The following is a 21,461-nucleotide window of genomic DNA, read 5'->3' as shown; positions in this document are numbered from 1 at the left end:
TCCTTATGGAGACATAGATCTCCGTCCGGACACTAGAACAATCTTAGTGCTGGAGAAGGAGGCTGAAGAGGGAGCAAAAGAGGTTGCAAGGGCACCTGTAAATGATATTTGCTCCGGAGACTGATCAGGTGATGAGGCCAACTTTAGCCTCATCTTAGATTTATATTCTGGTGCATGGCTCAACGCCGAAAATCTCAACATTAATCAATTCAATGGTGAAAGGTGACCCTGCACTGAATGGAAACTCTAACAGAATAAGAAGGTGGAACACGAACGAACAAACACACACACAATTTTACTTGGTGAGAGTCAGTAGCACCCTTTTTTCCCACAAGAGGGACATGTCACAAATAGTCAAGGAACAATGACAAGAAAAACATTATAAAAACAGCTCTGAAGGCTTCTTAGAGATCAAAGATAGCGAGAGAAGGCCAAAAACAAAGACCTCCGAGAGAAAAATCTCAGAAAATAGGGGAAAACCATCCAGAATCTTCCAGGATCCCACCTGCACAAGCCAAAAAAAAGACTGATTTTGTGAGGCAACTGCGAATGCTAGGCATCAGGGATATGGAAGACCCTCCATCCTTAAAGAGATAACATGCTTTGTTTAACTCTCCTGCGGAATTAAAGTTACAACTGTACAATTTCACGAATTTCACGTTACAGTCAACTTGTAATTACGTGCCAGTCGTAGCAAAATTTTACCGCAATTGCACGATAATGAAAAAAGGTCAGTGCATGATCTGCTGTTACTCGTGCCACTAGTGTTTTCTTGCGTGAATTTTTTTTCCGCAAATGCATCCTTGGGAAAAAACTGATGCAAGGTTAAACTTTGTGCTAAAATATACAGCTGAATGACATTTGCATTTTGCATATTTTTCCAGAAACTTTGCATAATCAACGCTAATTAAGCACATTTCGTACACCTCTACCTTTGATAGACTTAGGAGGGTGTCTCTGTGCACTGCACATGCTGGACTGAATTACTCCAATGCTTGTGCCTATCAATGAAGATCCTATGATGCAGAACATTTTTACTGGAACCGAAATGAAAAAGAAACCCCATCCTCACAGAACACAGACTAGGGCGTTAATGTTCAAATACTATTCTGCATACCAGCACAGGTATGTTAACAATATTTACTGCTCACTCGCATTTAAATTCTACATCTAGCTCCCATATTGTACAACACTTGCACTTCAAAGACTTGCCAACCTTTGCTTTCACTCACACGTAAAAACATCAGCTGAACCTTTTCTGAAATACTACATCTACTGAAATTATAGATCCTATGCTAGTGAAGGTGTTTTAACATATTGTGAAGTGCTTTGGATAATCCTGAGAAATACAAATATTTAAAAAAATCTTATGACTATCAATACAGCATGTACATAATCCGACTTGTTCACTACTACTTAATATCTTCATACACATCTAAATGGTACTCGCTTTCCCTAATTAAGATGAATGAGTCTTTCCAGGATTTGAACAAGGGATCTAGGCAGGTGCTCAAGACGAAAGTTTAACAGCCAATTTAATACTGGTACCCAGTGGTGGGGACAGAAGCCGTAATAGATTTTTAAGAGCCCCCCTGCGCACTCTGTTGAACTCTCCTACAGCATTTCAACTGGTTAAAATACCTCTAGTACAAACTTATCTCGGGCCTAAATGCACTCAGATGCCCTCTTGAACACTCTTACGGGTCTGACCAATGCTTCTTATTTTGTAAAGTTGCCTGTAGAGCTACAATCTTTCCATACCAACTTCTAAATAGCAAATTCCAATTTTTTTTGTACAAATGGGTTTGCATCGTCATTTTTTTTTATTAAACAGCACTCTAGATTCGCACAGGCTCCAGCCCAAGTAAGACTTTGCATTCAACTATTACACAGAGAAAAATGCTTCTTCCGACCGCTCTGTACCAGAGCATAAACATCTCAAATGGTACATTGGGAACTGCAGCTTCAGGTGTGCTCCATAGTAACAACTGGTCAGAAACACTCTAGCAGATGCTACATTTGGAAGTGCTACCGCTTTACTAAAACAGATACAAGACGACTGCGCACAGATGAGGCGCTCGCACCAAACATACGTTGATCATGCAAAAGCAATTGTATATGGCTGGAGAGTGCTACACTGCTATGGGGAGCTTAATTTACAGAAAGTGAAATATACACTGCAACAAGAAATGGCTACACTGCAGAAAAAACACGAAATATTACCTTATTTAAAAATAAAATCAGGCGCACAGTTCCCAATTACCTGATGGTAGAAGCAATATATTTTCTAAGGTCTAGCTAAAGGGCGCCGAGGCAAGTGTCACTCGAATTTACAGTGAATCCCACGTCTACTGATCACCTTTGGTTTGAAAGTTATTCCTTAAGCAGGTACAGGAAACATGGCAATGACCGACAGCACTGTATATTTATTAGCATTCAAACAATAAAGGTGAGTTTTGGGGCAGTGGAAGTCGGAGTGCCAGATAGACTTCAGTTACCTGAACCCCTTACAGCCTGTCAACCTAGGGGCTGAAATTCTCATCCAGGCTGAAGTGGAATGACCTGGAGGGAAACAGATTACCTGCTGCACAAGACTGGTGCTCCTAAAAAACTGGAAGTGCCAAGGCAAAGCTAGATGTTTTGTCAAAGGAAGCCCCAGCTCTCTTAGAGGTCAGCCTCACTGACTGTTGGGCTCTATGCTTCGCAGCGCTCCCATTTTCTACTGCGCTGCACAGTGCTTTTTTCAACTGGTACACCCCTTGCAAGCACATAACAGGCTGTTCCTGAGCATAGATGAGGAGGGGATGGCCAGGCAAACTCAGAACTTGCCCCAAAACAAGTAATTTGCTGCAATCATATCCTTAAAGGCTTTGCAGCGAGCACTGGTCTATAAATGCCAACTGAGCAGAGCCACTGGCTTCTCAAGGCAGGTTAGCAAAGTAGACTTTGGTACAGCACACCTACAGACCTACAGTTACTCAGGGGCGTAGCTTAGTCAGTGAGTTTGGGTGGTATGAACCCTCAAATGTCCCAAATATAAAAAGCAGTGGGTAACAGGGTGAATGTATGAGATGACCAAGGGTCTAGATGGACTGTTCTCATGAGGCCAGAGTCAGTATGGATTTGCATTAGATAGGCATCATGGACTCATTTAAAGTTTGGCAAACAGCTACTCTGTTTCAATGGCGACAGAGTGCCTCAGCTGCCAAACTCAAGGTCGATCCACCCGCCCAATTTAGAGTCAGATGGATCACAAGTTTTACATCGACGGAGTAAAATTTATTTTGAAAGTGTAAAACTTCCTTTGGCGGCCTGAGGTCTGACGGAGTAGGTGCCATCAGAAAGAAGACATGCGACTGTCCACCCTATTTAGAGTAGGCAACCAGGTGGCTTTTTATTTTACTGACTGTGAATGCCAGGTTTATCTTGGTGGTGAGGGACAGTATTAAAACTAAATTACTCCCCACACCATGAGGGGAAAAAAAGACGTGTAGGTGGTCATTTTTTTTCTGCAAAAACAACCTCCTGATTTGGGAGTTTATTTTAGAAAAATCAGAAAGTTTGGAAAAGTTTGACGGCCAGCAGTCATGTTTGAGATTCGTCCGTTAAACTTTTCCTACACTGACAGGAACCGCTATGACTGCAATTCCTGCCAAAGTATGAAAATGTCCGCTGGGTAGCAGACCTCACTAAATTCGGTGGGAAGAGTCAAGGCAGTGAACTGACTGCCTTTGCTCTGTCTGCTTAATCATGTATTAGACCCTCTGCCTAGAGTGACACTGGACGAAAAACAATGGTTTGGAACGCTACACCCGATGGGCTGCCAGTGGTTAAGACTATGTGCAAGCATTCGTCCCACCACCGTTTGGGTGTTTGTCAGTAGTATGTCTGGAAACCTAATTCTTGTGTAACATTTCAAGCCTTCTACTGCCTATGCTTGCAGATTCTAAAAAGTAACAAGTTTGAATACATTCAAGGAGCACTTCTATGGGTGCATATGTATTATTTTTCTGGTATACCGATCACTAAGGGGGATATTCACAAAGAAGCGCAGTACAACTAGCAAGGTTGATGCACTGTGTTGCTTCACCTTAAGTGAGCATAACTGCACCATCTTCAAAGAAATGGCACAGTTCTGCTCTCCTTTGTAATGTTGCACTTAGAGCTGCCTTGCACCAATGCAGGCACCCTTATGCCATGGTGATAGAAGCCCGTTTTACGGTCAGGATAGTTGCTGTGCAGGAATATACCTTCCAGCACAAAAACTATACTTTGAGGCGTTTTCCTCTTTGCACCTGTCCTGCAAAATGCAGCACACAAGCAAAGAGGAAATAAGGAGAAGAAATAAAGATATTTCACCTGGTTACGTGCCAGCCACAAGTAGGCATACCAATCTGGTGCAAACCTATGTCACTATGTAAATCTTGATTTGGGTCAAAATCCATGGGTTAATGCACAGGAGCGCTCATGCACTACTTGTGGAACATATACTTTTAAACTTTTTTTTAATTATTTTTATTTGCATTTCCAACACAGAACATAATAGGCATGTCACATTGAATTGTCAACATCCTTCTACCCTACCTCCACCCGCCACCCAACTCCCTCGGCATAGGACAAAACATATCATCGCTTTGAAATAGAGGAGCCCACCATTCATGTAGAAAAGCAGCTGTATCCAAGTCCATCCCATGTACAGTAGGGCAGCCAGAGTCACCTTCTCCACCTCCTCAGAGCCCCCCATCCAGGCCATAGTAACGTCGCCGTTTCCTCCACACTCTAGAGAACTTCTTCGGGCAGCCTCTCGCTTTGTAAGTAACTCTTTCAGTGGCCATATATATGTCCATCCCCCTCGTCCACTCCTCTAGCTTCGGGGGTTGCGGGGCTCCCCATTCCCGTGCCACATCCCTCTTGGCCACTACTAATGCTAACATCAGGAAGATGAGATGGGGTCGAGTCAGATCTATATCGTTCGGTATCCCCAGTAAGACTAATTTGGGCTCTAGGGGTAGAGGCACTTCAAACATTTCCCAGAGTTCTCTCAGTATCCTGGCCCAGTAACTTTGGAGGACCCCACACTCCCAGATGGTGTGGTAAAAGTTGCCCTCAACATGTCCACACCGCAAACAACTAGGGTTAATACCCCGGCCCATCCGGTGTAGGCAGAATCGATCGTAGTAGACTCTGTGTAGGACCTTAAGTTGAATGAGTCGGAGTCTAGATTTTATTGCCACCTCCCTAGGGTGCATCAGGGCAGTTTCCCAATCCAGCGTATCATCTCCTCTACATTCGATTCCCACTCACTCCTCAGTTTCACCAGTCCGTCCGGCATGTTGTTAATTAGGGTTTTATAAGTCAGGGAAACCAGCTTAGTCTGGACCTGGTCCTGTAATAAGCGGCCCTCTAGCGGAGCGTACTCCGGCATGGGGTCCAAGAACGCCTCTTCTGCCTGCCAGGCGTGGCGTATTTGCGCATACTTTAGGAATTGAGAGAGGTGCAAGCCGTACTCATCCTTTAAGTCCTGGATGAGTCACCAAACACTGAAATGCCAATATCTTCTCACCTCCGGAAGCCTTTCAATTTATGTAATTCCCGTAACCACGCGCATTTCCAAATTGGGGTTTGTCTCGACGGTTTTTGCCGCCAGCCGATTTGTCTTGTCGCCCTGTCCCAGAGCTCAACAGTCACCCTTGTTGCTGATAATAGTGCTGCTTTCCCCTTCCCCCGTATATATAGTGTAGGCATGTACGACGGTCCAGTTTCTCCCTTTCCAGTCTATGTGGGGTGATCCGCAGAGCATGTAACCAATCATTGATTGGTGCAAGATGTTCCGCCCAGTAGTATGCCTCCACGTTGGGGAGCGAATCCCTCCATTGTACTGGTTCCTCTGTAGGGTCTCCAGCGCTATCGTAGGCTGTTTCCCCAACCAGAGCAGCTCTCTAAGGCCCTCATTAATTTCTGTAAAAACCTGGCGCGGGAGGGGGAAGTACCAGTTTTGTAGTGCATAGAGGAACTGTGGCAGAGTGATCATTTTATACATCGCCGCCCGTCCTAGCATTGCGAGTAGGGGAGTCTTCCATCTGCACTCATCCTCTTTAAAGTTCAGTAGAACCCGTTGGATGTTTTTTGTATAGGAGATAGAGCTACTGTTCATTATGTAAATTCCTAGATACACAAACCCCTCAGTCTTCACCCGTAATGCCTCGGGTATAGCCGGCCCCAGGTCTCGCTCTCCAGGGTTGTACATGACCGATTTGTGCCAATTAATATTATAGCCTGAGCACGACCCATAGTGGTCCAGCAAAGAAAATAGGCGCGGTATCGAGACCACCGGAGATGTAACATACAGCAGGATGTCATCCGCGTACAGCGAGATCTTCTCCTCATACCCCTCTCCTTGGTGGGTTTTAAAACCAGTTATCTGACTATCCTGCCGTATTTCACATGCCACCACCTCTATGGTGAGGGAAAATAGTAGCAGTGACAGGGGGCATCCCGACGGGTCACTCTTCGTATGGGAAAATCCTTCGAGAGGATACCATTAACTTTAACCCTCGCTCGCGGGTTCGCATACAGAAGCGTAATCCACTTCCGGAACTTCGGGAAAAAAACAAATTTTATCAGCACACTGTCCAAGAAGGGCCAATGCACCGCGTCAAACGCTTTTTCAGCATCTAGGGAGAGAAACACATGGGGCTCCTCACATACACACGTACATTAACCAGTTGTGTGTCCTCCGCAGGTTGTGCCTAGTCGCCCTGTCGGGCAAGAAACCTGTTTGGCCTAGATGAATCAGGCCTGTAATCACCTTTCGGAGTCGGAGAGCCGGGATCGTCACTAGGAGTTTCACCTCTACATTCAATAACGAAATAGGGCGATACGATGAGCACTCCTCCGGCGGTTTGCCCTGCTTATAGATAGGTACTATCGTGGCCATGCGGAGATCTGGCGGGAGCATCCCTTCCTCCAACGCGCCGTTAAATAGCGTCAGCATATGCGTGGTGAGAAGGTCCGCCGTTCTTTTAAAGAATTCCGCAGGGAACCTGTTAGGGCGCTGCTTAGCCAACGCTTCCCGAACCTCTGCCACGGTAATCTCTTCTTCCAGGCTCTCCCGCCCCTCCACGTCGAGACAGGGGGTCTGGTCTCCACCTCCTCTAGGTACTGACTAATCTCAGCCGCCGTGCCTACGTCTCTGGCCCCATAAAATTCTTCTACTAGGCCGGCCATCTGCACCCATCACCTAGTCTACCCATCTCGCCTCTTGCTCACTATGACTCAGCCAGGCCAACAGTTTCCCCGATTTATCCCCTACGTCGTATAGTCTATGCAGGGTCGCCTGTGCCTGCGTCTTCGCCTCGTTGCTCGTCAGGGATTTGTACTGTTGTTGGGCGTCTAGCACCTGTCGAAGCGAGGGTACACCCCCGCCCATGACATGTTTCCGCTCCAGTTCCAGAATACGTGTTTCAAGGTCCCTAATGTCCCCCTGCCGTCTCCTCCTGTCCTCAGCTATCCTGTTTTGTATTCTATCACAGAGGACCATCTACATAGCCTCCCAGATCGTCACCCTAGATTCCACGGAGCCCAAGTTGTCTGCCAGATAGACCTTTACGTCCGCCCTGAATCCCCGTAAGAGGTCCTTGTTCTGCAGATCCCATGCCACCAATCTCCACCTCCCGGCCTTCGCCCCTAATCTCAGTCCCAACGTCCCCAGCATCGGCGAGTGGTCTGGGATGCCACGTGCTAGGAATTCTGCTCGGCTCATCACATCCAACACTCGGCGTGGTAGAAAGACGTAATCTAATCTGGAGTACGACCGGTGCGCTCCTGAAAAATAAGAGTACATCCTAGTCTCTGGATGGAGCCATCTCCAGGCGTCCGTCAGCCCCGCCACGTCGGCAAATCGTACCAAGGGTGAGTGCACCGAGGGGGGCATTCGTTCCCCAGACCTGTCTAGTGAGGCATTCATCACGTTGTTAAAATCTCCACCCAGCATGTGCTGCGAGTCCGGCGTACTCAGAATGATATCAGTCACCCGTGCAAGGGTTCTAGCTTGTAACCCAGGGGGCAAATACACTGACACCACCGTCATTTTCTGGCGTCTCCATGTCCCCATCACTCCTACATATGTACCTTGTGGGTCCGACCAGGTGTTTAACTATGAAAGGGGAGATTTCCTCACAAGAATGGTCACCCCTCTGGAACTAGTCGTGTATCCTGCATGAGCTAGTACCTTGTATGCCCCTCTAGCCAGGAATCCGCACTGCGTCCCCTGTAGATGTGTTTCCTGCAATAGTACTATATCAGGGGCCCTCTTTTTAACTAAGGCCATGAACAGTCCCCTCTTTATCTTTGTATCCAATCCATTTACATTCCAGGTGAGGATTTTGATCGATTTATCATCTCGTTTCCCTGTCCCAGGGTCACCCCCTCTTTGCAGAAGACATCAAACTGGGTCAGGACATGTCCCTGCGGGTCCCCTGTGTAGGGCCTATAGTTGTGGTGAACCTTCCCATCTGCGACATGCTTGAAATCAAAAACCAGAACCTCAAACCCCCCCTACCTGCCACCCTCTGAGCCCTCCCGCCCTTCCCCAACTAATGCACCCCAAGAATACCCCCCACCCCACCCCCCTCTCCCGTCCAGACCCATCGCCATCCATACAGCTGTTCAGGAGGTCTGTCGCCCACCCTCCAGTAACCTTGCTACGAACTTTCCCGCTTCACCACTCTGCAGGCATGTTATACCCTAGGATAAACCTCAAACTTGAAAATTGAAAAGAAAACAATAGAACAATATGAATCAACCAAAATACTGTTAAAATAAACAGTGAGAAAAAAGGAGGAACAAAGAAAAACAAAAGGGTGGGTGGTCAACAACTTGCGTGCTCTCAGCTACAGTGTCCACAGCTGGCTGACCCATCATGTCCCTTCATCACGAGTTAGAGTCCTGCAGATCCCCCGCGAGGTCTCTTTGCCTTGCGTTTGCCCCTGCTCCCTGTCTTTTATGGCGGCTCAGGGGATGCATTGATCGCCCTTCCATACCCTCCCCTTCCAAGGTGGTATCACCAGGTTCGTCTTCCCCCTCTGAACGCGTCTTCTCTGCCAGGCAGCGAAAGCGTGATCCCGTCAGCTGGATCGAGCCAAGGGAGGCCGTACTGTTCCGTCTTCTTCTCAGAGTTCCAGAGGCCCCATATGCGTCCACCACCTAGTCCCGGCAGCCCCGCCGCTGTCTCACTCGCTGCAGCTTCGGTGATCCTCGAGAGACACCCCCCGGGTGTTCCCTCTCAGGCGGCCCCGGGGCTCCCGTTGGCCGCCGTCCCACAGGTGGGCGTTCCTCCAGTCACTGCCAGGCCTCCTCTGGGGACTGAAAGAAATAGGCCTTTTCCTTGTAGAGCACCTTCAGTTTTGCAGGGAATAACAGCATATATTGTATGTGAAGTGTTCTCAGCTTTGCCTTAACTAAATCAAAGGAACGTCGCTGCTTTTGTACCTCCTGGCTGTAGTCCGGGAAAATCATAATGTGCGCATTCTCATGTCGGATTACCCCAAGTTTCCGTGTCTCTCGTAGGATTATGTCTCAATCCAGAAAGTTAAAGAATCGAGCAATGACTGGTCGCGGTCGCGCCCCAACCGGAGGTCTCGCCATCAGTACTCTATGTGCCCTCTCAATTACGAAGCAAGTGGAAAATGCATCTTTCAGGAAGGTGCGCAATACCCATGATTGAAGAAACTCCGCCACATTTGATCCCTCAAGTCCTTCCCTAAAGCCTACAAACCGGAGGTTGTTACATCGTGCGTCCACCTTCCAGAGGAGTTGCTTATGAGAGGCTTTGAGCTCCACTAGGTCTTTCTTCAAGTCCTGCACGGTGTCTTCCGCCTCCCCTATCCTGGTCTGTGTGGTCATGACTCTTTCAGCCAAATTGTAGAGGTCTTGTCGCAGTAGCGTCACCTACGTCCTCACCTCCCCAATTTTGTTTTCAAGGGCCTCCGGAGACGCTTGTATGGCATTCATTAAGAGGGCCGTGTCCGATGTTGTCCCAGTCTGCTCCGACTCCACAGGGGGGACGGTATACCTGTCCAGTGTGCCCTGTTTGGGGGCCTGGGGTCCAGAGTTCTCCTGCCCATTGTGGGCTGCGTTGCTGTTATTCTTCCACTGGACCTCCTGTATTCTGGGCCGCCGTTGCGCAGAGCTCTCCGCACCCCCACCATCAGTCACCTTCCGCCTCGTCACCAATCGGCTCCGTCCGAGTCTCACGTCTGCTCACACTCCACAAGCGGGACCACAGCGCACCTCACCTGCACGCCCCTCAGGTCGCAGACTCCAGGCCGGAGGTCGTTGTGGTTCGCTCCCGCCAAGTGCAGGCGGTCAGGTGTCCTACAATACTTCGCCATCCACCTATACGCAGGGTGGGAGGGGAGGGGAGGGGGGGTTGGCCCGTGCCGTCATCCTTTTCCACTGCCCTCCAGCCGCCCTTCCAAGAGTCTGGGTGTTTGAGTTCCCTATGGGGGGCGGGGGTAGGGTGGAGGGGGAATCCTCGTCAGCCCTCAGCCCCAGTAGATTTGGGGGGGGGGGCTCACCTTGAATCAGGCCGGTGAACAGTGCCGTGGGTTCCAGCGTCCAGCCTCCGCAGTCAGTGCTCTCAGGAGGCGCTGTCTTCCTCCAGGCCACAATCCATGCGGGCCGCACCAAACAGCACCCGGGCCTGACCTTCCCGGCACTCCTCTCAAGCTGCGCCACACAGCGGGAGCAGCCCGACCTCCTCCAGGGCGACCGCGTGTGTCAGGGACCCGCTCGATCTCTCGGGACCTCGGTGCCGACGTCGCCCCTTCTGACTTCTCCTTCGTCTGCTCTCCGGAGCCCAGGGGGAGGGACCCGCTACCTCCATCGGGCACCGCTGAGGCCGCAGTCCGCCCCAGCCGCCCGCCGTGTAACATATACTTGACGCAAATTAAAATAAGGCACAGCATTGTGCTGCGTTACGTTTTTTTCCCAAAATGACATTTGTGTGGTTCCGTAAATACCAAAAAGGATTTTGCAGTGGTTGCGTAAAAAAAAAGTGATACAACCCAGACACACAATCTGGCCCATGCAAATACAGGAACGTTTGCATCAAAATTCATGGGTGGATGCACAGGAATGTCCATGGAGCCTCTACCTGAAGCAAAGTAACACAAGGCAGCACAATGCACTGCGTTCCTTTGCTTGCAAAGCCACAAAATCAACATTTGTGTGCTTTGTAAATACTGGAAAGGATTTTGCTCCAAAAAAGTGACGCAACCCAGACACAAAATCTTTCTAAATCTGGGTTTAAATATATTTAAGATACTAACTCAAAAAAAGAACAAGTTAAAACCTATTTGTGAAATAAAGATGGCAAGAAAAATCGACAGATATATCCGATCCAACTCGGTTCCCCAAACCAAATTACAAAGCCAAGAAAGTATTTATTTGGAGGGGGTGGGTGGGGGAGGGGGGTTGTCACACCCCAAACAACTTCCTCCCCCTGAATCTACGCCCCTGCAGTTACTACTTTTCCAAAGCCACTACCAGTTTCTTTTCAAGACTGCATTACTGTTCCAACAGTGCCCTCCAGAGAGAGCAGACGTTCCTGGAAGAATGTCTATGGGTATTCCCAATTACCTCCTCAGGTTGACAGACGCACTAAGCTTACCTTCCACTGAAGCAGAATATTGTTACACAAGTAGACAAAACCAAATAAAGTCAATAACCCTTTTACATACATGCCAAGAGAGCAGATTCAGACGGGAAACTCAGGATTTTGGACTCAAAATTGCCTCATTTTATTTGTCTCCCAACCTGAAAATGCCTCTTCTGCAATAGAATTCAATGGGGGAATAACACTCATCCGTTTTTTTGTTGTTGTTTTGTTTAACTTCCCTCTTTACCCCTCAAAAAGTTGGCATTTATGCTGCTGTTAACATCAGTAAAAGTCGAGTTTCTCGAAGACCCACCTCCTCTACACACTTTCTCAGCAGCTCAACCGCTTCCTCTCGTGTGAGATCTGCAAAACAAGAAGTGAAAAATGAGATTTAATGGCACCTTCAACACACTCCAATTTTTGCTTAATTGAAACGACTAAGCCGGGAACCACATCCACCCCCTTCCCAGTCCTCGATTTACAGCTAGCAGAAAATGCGTTCCATATGCACCCAAGACGTCTGGGAGCGCGGCCCTCTCGCTTATAACGAGCCGGTGACAATCGATTGGACACAGTCGGTGCAGGCATGACGGAATGCTTGCCGCCCTCTGGGCGCGGACGGGCCCTCGCGCCGCGGTCCAGCCAGCTCCAGTCCGGACTTTATTAAGGGCTTCCTTCCAATCGACTCCATCTGCCCCGGGGGCGCCTGCAGCCGGTGAATGGGGAGGTGAGCGAAGGCGGGGCGCGCGCGACGAAACGGGGACCCATATGGAGGGGTGGCACGGGGAGATTTCATTCACACGGGTTCCCCGCGGGGCGCTCGCTGTAATAATGGGAAGGCACGCGCGAGGTGCTGCTCCGTTCTCACACGTTGAAAGAAAAGGAACCCCTGAATGGGGACTGCGTACTGTGACAGCATATTGTGCGCATTTGGAGTGGCGGAGGGGTGGGTGACGAGGCACCGCTGCTCTCAATGAATACACCATTGACCAAACAAATAGGAGTCATGCTAATAGTTTTGCGGGCTGAACCTGCTTCACTTAGTCCATGATATTCATAGAAAATGCATGCGCCTGTGAGGTGGGCTTGTAGTGATAAACTATTCACTATTAAGACCGGTGTCATCCGCAGCGACGTAGCAAGGGCGCCATGGCCCTATAGCAAGCAGGGAATATGGGCTGATGTGTCCGCTGGTGGTAGGAAAAACATCTAAAGTTTTGCGCCAATAAGCTCTGGGATGATCTCTTGGGTGATACTGAAAATGGATGTATGGATGCGCAGCTCCTGAGTGCTCGCGGACTCGCCCAAAGCGCTTCCTGACCGCGTGTGAGGCCAAGACAGGTGCAGTATCGGCAATGAGGCCTCACAAGATTAACGAGTAAGCAACGCTCTCTACACCAGGGCGCATTGGAGACAAGTGCATACGGAGCCTGATGGGTGGATGGGTTTAGCAGAGGGTCTGTGCCTAAAAACAGCAGTCTCGGTGGAATACCTTTTCAAAGAGACAATACTGTGTTAAGTTTTATATTACATATTTCCTACCTTTAGACGGTACTGTTTATGGTGTTTTGTTCGTTTTAGAATTTCTCTGAGGAACTTTACTTTAACCAGTGAGCCGGAGCATCCACACTGTGGAAATGGAACGTCTGTATGTGTTGCACAGCTTATGTCAACATGTTTCATTCGGAGACGTCTCAGGTTTATGTGATGCCAGGTACAGGTCACTAAAAGACACTGCAGCTGATGACAGTCCAAGCCAATTACACCACTTAAGCTATAAGATGCCCATACACAAAGAAGCAAATCTATTTTGTAATTTGGTAAACAAAAACCCAGTGCAGAGCCCATCATGCACTTCACAATGAAATCCGGTTGGCTATTTTGTAATTTGGTAAACAAAAACCCAGTGCAGAGCCCATCATGCACTTCACAATGAAATCCGGTTGGCCCATAATTTATAAGACCAAAACAATGTTCAGGTCTAAAATGCTGGAAATGGAAAGTAAATAAGCATTTGTCTCGACCAGTATTAAGAGTAAAGGGGAAAGTGCTAAAAGAAATGGGCAAATATTTTACCTTGAATTTACATTTTACGAGCCAGCATGAGGTTGATTGCCACCAGACAGATGGGCATGTCCACAATGTTAGATTGGAGCAACAACAATCCCAACAGAAGCCCTTTCTTTAGCAGTGACTGACAAGAAGCCACAATCTGCATATATAAGTACAAGATCTGGCAGCTAGCCTTGAAGAAAGTGAGTTACTTACCTGTAACTGCTGTTCTCCAGTATTGGTTTCTTTAATAGATTCACATGCTTCAATCATTGCCCGTCAATGTCGAGTCCCTTGGTACCATAAAGCAGTTTGTATCACTATGATAGGCTACATTAGTAATGAACAATCATTTAAATAGCCTATCTAGGACCTTTAGTTAAAAAGAAGGATCAAACTTCAAACCTTAATCAATCAGGTGATAGCACCCTCTCGAACACTCCCAAGAGAGGCTGCTTCCTTCAGATTTTCAAGTGCGAATAATGAATCATGAGCTGTAAGGGGAGCCTCTCCGGGGAGGCAGGTGGGTTGCATGTGAATCTATGAAAGATACTGTAGGAGAGTAGGGTCTGCAATCCTATGATCACCCAGATTTTTTGCTTTTGTTTCACTGGTTTACGACTTTCTCTGGCTGCGGGCCTGCCAATCAGACCCACAGCCTGGCTGTTCTCTTTCTAAATTACGAGATGTACCCTAGGTGCATTTACCAATTGGTACTGGGCCACCTTATCAGACCCGGTAACTCAGGGCATAGGTGTACCCAGGGCCACCAGGGGCTGCAGCATGTATTGTGCCACCCCTGGCTGGCCTCCTAAATTTGACACAACTGGCTGCATGACAGCTGGGGCGAAGTCGTGTAATCACCCTTTGCTTTAGATATAGTAGCTCTATATCTAACCCTCCAATGGACACCCGAGTCCCTATCAGTCACTCCTATGGCAGGCCTTGACAATCCTGAAGGCAGAGTGCATGGGCTCGCGTGAACTGTGTTCTGGCCCGAGCCGAGCCGGTTGCAGCTTGCGGAGAAAAGACCCAATGGCTGTTCCATGATAACGCGTACCACATCGGTAACTTCGGTGCCGCGTTATCAAGACATGTCGAGTAAGGTGTCATACGAATCGGGGTGCTGCCCTCTCACCAACCCTGGCGACGAGGTTAGCATCCCGCCCTTCTAGAGGGACACGACATGTACGTAACTGTGAACCCCGGTTAAAGTTAACGAAAGCCTCAGCTCCACAAAATGGATGCTGCCACCACAGACACGAGTCTGACCTCCTGCTGCTGGGAGTCCTTCCAGCGAGGAGCACTTGGACAAAGGGTTTCCTGTCGAGGGCGGTGTTCGCACCGTCCCAGACAGGGTTTGTGTATTCTGGGTAGGTAGGGCTTTTGCGAGAAGGTGACTGCGGAGTGGCACCCTGGTGCTCACTACGCATCTGCCGGTTAGAACCAGTTCCAGGGGCGACAGCCCTGGCCTGGGGAAAGTCCGGCAGGGGAGAGGGGTGTAACTACCCCCCTTCCTGGTCCCACCCTTAGGGCAGGACCTAGTCATGTACCCACCCCTTTCTTTAGGATAAAGGCCGGAGCGGGGACCCTTCCAAATTAGATCATCTTTGAATCAAGAATACTTTCTACGAAAGGACTTCAAGACTCTTCTCAAGATTTCTCCCTTGTGGCTAAGGAGTAGTCACGCTGCATCAGCGGGCACCATCTAAGAACTCTGCGGTTTGCTGGAAGTCCTTCCTCAAGGAATCCGACGGCCCAGCTCGACGAGAACCGGCTTCCCTGGCACCTCTGACCTCTACCCACGTCATCAGCTCAGCTGTGATCTGTGGGTGCGACGAGACCTCGAGGGACCGGCCATCATCAGAACCTGCACGCTCTTAAAAACCAGCACGACCATCGAGGTAACTCTCTGGTGAGTGCTCTGGGGTCCGAGAAGCCCCGACCCTGAGCCGCTCCAGCACCGAAGTGCAGTCTCCCAGCATCTCCACGATCTGCGTGGGGCCCTTCTGCTCGCTGCTCAGCACGTTGTCTGGTCACTAGCCGCTGGCTTGTGCCCTTCTGTGACGACATCCGAGAATCAACCCTGCCGGTCTGGTTGCTCCAGACTGGCCCTTGCTTCCATCTTTTCGAGAAGCACCCCGGACCCTCCTGGTCCACTCAAGACGCTGACAGCGACATCCGTCGTGGGACAGCTCGCACCTCCACCGTGGTCGCCGACAACGCCTCCTGGTCCGTGAGACTGCAGAGCCTAGCGTCGCCCACTCACCTGGTCGAGGTGACGGCCAACTGGTGCCTTCCTGGTACCCTCTGACTACTGGCTAGTAGTACGAACTTGGTCCCCTCTGCTTTCAGGTTTCATCAATCTCCGATCCAGGCTTGGATCTCTACGAACTATTCATCACTGGTCGCCGGCCAGCAACTCCTTTTCTTCCGGCTCCTGGCTCGTCAGCGAAGACCCCGACGCCTGTAAGACTTGCAGCCGCAGCCCTCGTGGCTAGGTAACTCAGCATTTCGGTGCCTGCATAGCCTCCTTACTCTAGGGTCCCGAGTCCCTCGCTTCCGACTTGCCTTAAACCTTTCCGTGTCCTCGGACACTTGTTTTAAACTGTGCACTTGAAGTATTTGCTAAAGAGATTTGGTTTGTGCTTAGTACCCTGTCCTCATAAAGAGTGCAGGGCTGTTGTGATTCTTAATAAATATATTGTTTATTTTCATAACACTTGTGTGGTGTCCTTTCACTGGGTGTTCAAGGGGTACATGTGTGGTAAACAGCTGGCTTAACGCGCCCTCGAGTCTTTAGCCTTAGACTGCTCGTATCCACGCTACTAGGATAGCTGGTCTATAGGTTGACTTGCAACCAAACACCATAAGGGTCGTTGGAACGATACATAGCGGTCGCTAGAATAGCGAACGTTGCATATCGGGCCAACTTCTCACATTGGTGAGCAGCGGTTGGGATTTGAGCTTGCTGTTGTTTTACCACACGTATCCTAAGAATATCTTGTTGAAAGATCGCACAAGTACTGTTAGTACATATAACTGAAGCTTAGAATACTCTGAGTTCTACTGAACCAGCTGTTGTAGCTCCTCAAGGCTTAGTACACCTTGGCTACAGCTCTTAGCAAGGGAAAAGTAGGTAAACACATAGTGTAGGTAGGTGCATCACTTACACCACACTAGAAACAGTATGTCGGACAAAGGTGGAAACTCTGAGTCTCCCCTTGTGTCAGTTGACCCTCCACAGGTCATCCCGTCAAGATATACTGCGCTTAACTTCCATGAGTTACGACAAGTATGTACCTCTAGGAAGATTAAGCAAGGGGCTAACCCCACCACCTCCTTTCTGATTGGTCTCCTAGAGACTTATGATGCCAGAAAGGCTGAGAAGCTTCTTAGCCCTTCTAATCCAGAAGGAGGCATGCCTCCCCTCGAGGGAACCCGGGACGATCCTGACCTCATTCACCTCGCAACTGAGAACGAAGATGGCGAGGAAGATGAGGATGAGGATCTCTCTGGGGACGAGGCAGATAAGGGACAGGTAGAAGTCGTCAGACTGACACGGTCCAACTTAAGCAAACATGATAGTGGTACTGGGGGACCCCCGGCGCTACTGTCAGGTGCGCTTAACATTGGGAATGGACGAGTTAGGTCTCTATCAAGAGGCTCTAACAGATCCGTTCGAACCAATGGCTCTCGCAACTCTTCTCAAAGAGGGATGACGTCCCCTCAGAGGAGAGTGTACGAAGCTAAGGAAAGGGCAGCTAATCTGAGGATCGAAAGGGAAGAACTTGCCCTGGCCAAGGAAAAGCTTGCTTTTGCTAGAGAGCAACAGTTAAGTGGGGCAGTCCCCACTGGTGGCAGCAATGTACCTAGTAATAGGGAAAAGAGTTTCGATACGAAACACCTTGGGAAGATAGTGCCCCCCTTTAAACAAGGGGACGACATCCACAAATGGATTACTGCTTTGGAGAGGGCCTGCACTGTGCAAGGTGTTCCCCAGAGTCAGTGGGCAGCTATCTTGTGGCTCTCCTTTGAAGGTAAAGGAAGAGACAAGCTTCTCACCACAAGGGTAGAGGACGCTAACAATTACCAAGTCTTGAAGAATACACTCGTTGAAGGGTTCGGCCTAACCACTGAGCAGTACAGGGTGCTGTTCAGGGATACCCAGAAAACGCAGGCTCAAGACTGGTCTGATTTTGTCGATTGTGCCACTAAGGCTTTTGAGGGCTGGTTGCTGGGCAGTAAGGTTACTGATTACAAAGGATTGTACAATTTGATGATGAGAGAACAAATTTTAAACAATTGTCAGAACCAGTTGTTGCATCAGCATCTTGTCGACTCGGATCTGACCTCTCCCCAAGAATTGGGACAGAAGGCAGACAAATGGGTTCGTACGAGAGTTAAACAGAACCAGGGCCAGAATCAAGGTGGTCAGAAGAAAGCAGACCAGAAGGGTAAAGATTCTAAGGGGGAACAAAATGACCAGAAGTCTTCGACAGGTCCCCAACAACCCAAAGAGGGTGGGGGTCAGGCTCCCCAAAAGAAGAAAGAAGGCCAATCCAAACGATGGTGCCAGTACTGTAAAAGTAAATCTCACTGGTTTAGTGAGTGCACCAAGAAAGGAGGAGGGCAGCCTCCTGCCACTGCAGCCCCTAAGGCACCTGTGCCCCCTAGTACAGCCAGCAGTGGTAGTGCACCTCCCAAGGGTTTAGTAGGGTTAACCCTGGGTTCTGAGGGGCGTGACAACTTAGTTGGCACACTCACTCAGGCTGTCCTTGTCAGTACAGGGGACGTGGACGTGTCCCCTGACGTAAGCCCCAATACTTTGGGCAAATACCGACAGACGCCTTTCATAAATGGAAAGATGGCTCAGGCCTATAGGGACACTTGTGCCAGCGTCACCATGGTGACGCCTAACTTTGTGGACCCTGGACAGATCATGCCAGGTACAGAATTCCTGGTGACCAATGCAAGCAATGTCACTACCAATCACAGTATGGCAATTGTAGCTTTCTCCTGGGGAGGGGTAACTGGCCAAAAGAAGGTTGTAGTTAGTCCAGACCTCCCAGTGGATTGTTTGTTGGGCAATGATTTGGAGTCGTCACAATGGTCAGAAGTGGAGCACCGGACTCACATGGAAATGTTAGGTTTGCCAGCACATGTGTTCGCTGCGACTAGGTCACAGGTCAGGAAATGCCCCACTGAACAGGTGCTGGATCCTGGAACAACGGACCAGACACCTCCAAAGAAAAAGAGCAGTAGGGTTAAGGCTGCGCCTTCCCCCTTGCCCCAGGTCGAGGATCAAGTCTCAGAGGAGGCTGACCTACAGGAATTGAGGGAAACTGAGCCTAGGGAGTTCGAACTTGATCAAGTTGAATTCTTGGGCTCAGGGGGACCCTCAAGGGAAGATCTGGGGAAGGACCAGTTAGACTGCCCTTCTCTTGAACCCCTCAGACAGCAGGCTGCTGCTGAGGCTGCTGGGAACGCCACAGGTACCCACAAGGTATACTGGGAAGATGGACTCCTGTACACTGAGTCAAGAGACCCCAAGCCTGGCATGACCAGGAGGCTGGTCGTCCCCTTGTCTCAGCGTGGTTTCCTACTTACCTTGGCCCACGAGATTCCCTTAGCAGGTCACTTAGGCCAGACGAAAACGTGGGACAGGCTTGTCTCGCACTTTCACTGGCCTCACATGAACGAAGATACCAAGGAGTTTTGCCGCTCCTGTGTCACTTGCCAAGCCAGTGGTAAGTCAGGTGGCACGACAAAGGCCCCCCTTATACCAATGGCTGTGGTGGGGGTGCCCTTTGAACGGGTGGGGATCGACATCGTCGGTCCCATGGAACCACCGACAGCATCAGGGCACAAGTTTATACTGGTGGTAGTGGATCATGCCACCAGGTATCCTGAAGCTATTCCCCTTAGGACCACTACAGCACCTGTTGTGGCAAGAGCCCTAGTTGGAGTATTCTCCAGAGTGGGCTTCCCTAAGGAGGTCGTCTCCGACAGAGGTGCAAACTTTATGTCGAGCTACTTAACTGCTATGTGGAAGGAATGTGGTGTCAACTACAAGTTCACTACACCCTATCATCCACAATGCAATGGGCTTGTTGAGATATTCAACAGGACCCTAAAAGGGATGATTCATGGACTACCGGAAAAGCTTCGGCGTAGATGGGACGTCCTGATCCCCTGCCTCTTGTTCGCCTACAGAGAAGTCCCACAGAAGGGGGTTGGCTACAGCCCTTTTGAACTTTTGTACGGGCATCCTGTAAGAGGACCCCTGTGTTTGGTGAAGGAAGGATGGGAGAGACCTCTCAAAAAGCCTGCAACCAACATAGTGGACTATGTGCTCGGCCTCCGCTCGCGGATGGCTGAATACATGGAGAAGGCATCCGAAAACCTTAAGGCCAGCCAAGAACTCCAAAAAGCTTGGCATGACCAAAAGGCTGTCTTGACTGTTTACCAGCCCGGACAGAAGGTGTGGGTGTTGGAGCCAGTGGCCCCAGCAGCACTCAAGGACAAATGGTCCGGGCCCCACACCATCCTGGAGAAAAAGGGAGAGGTCACCTACCTGGTCGACCTGGGAACTCCCCGGAGCCCCCACAGGGTGCTTCATGTCAACAGGCTAAAAGCATATGTCGACAGGAAGGACATGAGTCTGCTCATGGCCCTAGATGAGGGACAGGAAGAGGAGAGTGACCCTCTCCCCGACCTGCTCTCAGAATCCTGACGATGGCTCGGTAGATGGTGTTGTCTTTTGTGGCAGCCTCTCCGAACATCAACAGAGCGACTGTAAACAGGTTCTTCAGTCGTTCCGACATCTGTTTTCTCTGACACCCAGTCAGACCGATTGGTGCACCCATGAGGTCGACACTGGTGACAGCTTGCCCGTAAAGAGTAAAATCTACAGGCAGCCTGATCACGTTAGAGACTGCATCAAAAGTGAAGTGCAGAAAATGTTGGAGCTGGGAGTCATTGAACCCTCGGATAGCCCTTGGGCTAGTCCCGTAGTTCTAGTGCCGAAACCTCACACCCAGGGTGGTAAGAGAGAGATGAGGTTTTGCGTAGACTACAGGGGTCTCAATGCAGTCACTAAGACTGACGCCCACCCAATACCAAGGGCAGACGAGCTTATCGATAGATTGGCTTCGGCCAACTACTTAAGTACGTTTGACCTGACAGCTGGGTATTGGCAAATCAGGTTAGCTGAGGACGCCAAGCCTAAAACCGCATTTTCAACCCCTGGTGGGCATTATCAGTTCGTGGTGATGCCCTTTGGTCTGAAAAATGCACCTGCCACCTTCCAACGGTTGGTGAATCACGTCCTTACTGGGCTGGATGACTTCTGTGCGGCGTATCTTGACGATATTGCTGTCTTTAGCTCCACCTGGGAGGATCACCTGGTCCACCTGCCGAAGACGTTAGAGGCACTGCAAGCAGCAGGTCTCACTATCAAGGCCACCAAGTGCCAGATAGGGCAGACACAGGTTGTATACCTGGGCCACCTTGTAGGTGGAGGTCAGGTTCAGCCACTGGAGAGCAAGATACAGTCAATCAGGGACTGGGCTCCTCCAACCACCCAGACTCAGGTTCGAGCTTTCTTGGGCCTGACTGGTTACTACAGGAAGTTTGTCAGGAACTATGGTTCCATCGTGACACCATTAAATGAACTGACAAGTAAGAAAATGCCAAAAAAGGTTCAGTGGACAGCGAGCTGTCAAAAAGCATTCGATGACCTAAAGCA

The 21,461-nt window shown here is 49.6% G+C and overlaps 1 protein-coding gene across 1 annotated transcript in view; it reads right to left on the bottom strand.

The window, feature by feature from the left end:
* Positions 1-21,461, bottom strand: part of PSMB2 (proteasome 20S subunit beta 2) — a 214,607-nt gene that overhangs the window by 9,067 nt on the left and 184,079 nt on the right. Inside the window, exon 5 of the mRNA XM_086956505.1 lies at positions 11,973-12,022. Within this exon, the coding sequence (XP_086812631.1) occupies positions 11,973-12,022 (50 nt within the window). The remainder of the gene's footprint in view (positions 1-11,972; positions 12,023-21,461) is intronic.

This window comes from Lissotriton vulgaris, chromosome 2_1 (assembly GCF_964263255.1).
Source record: "Lissotriton vulgaris chromosome 2_1, aLisVul1.2, whole genome shotgun sequence".
NCBI classification, from domain to species: domain Eukaryota; kingdom Metazoa; phylum Chordata; class Amphibia; order Caudata; family Salamandridae; genus Lissotriton; species Lissotriton vulgaris.
Note: the sequence above shows the minus strand (reverse complement) of the source record. Positions and strands in the feature narration are given on the sequence as shown.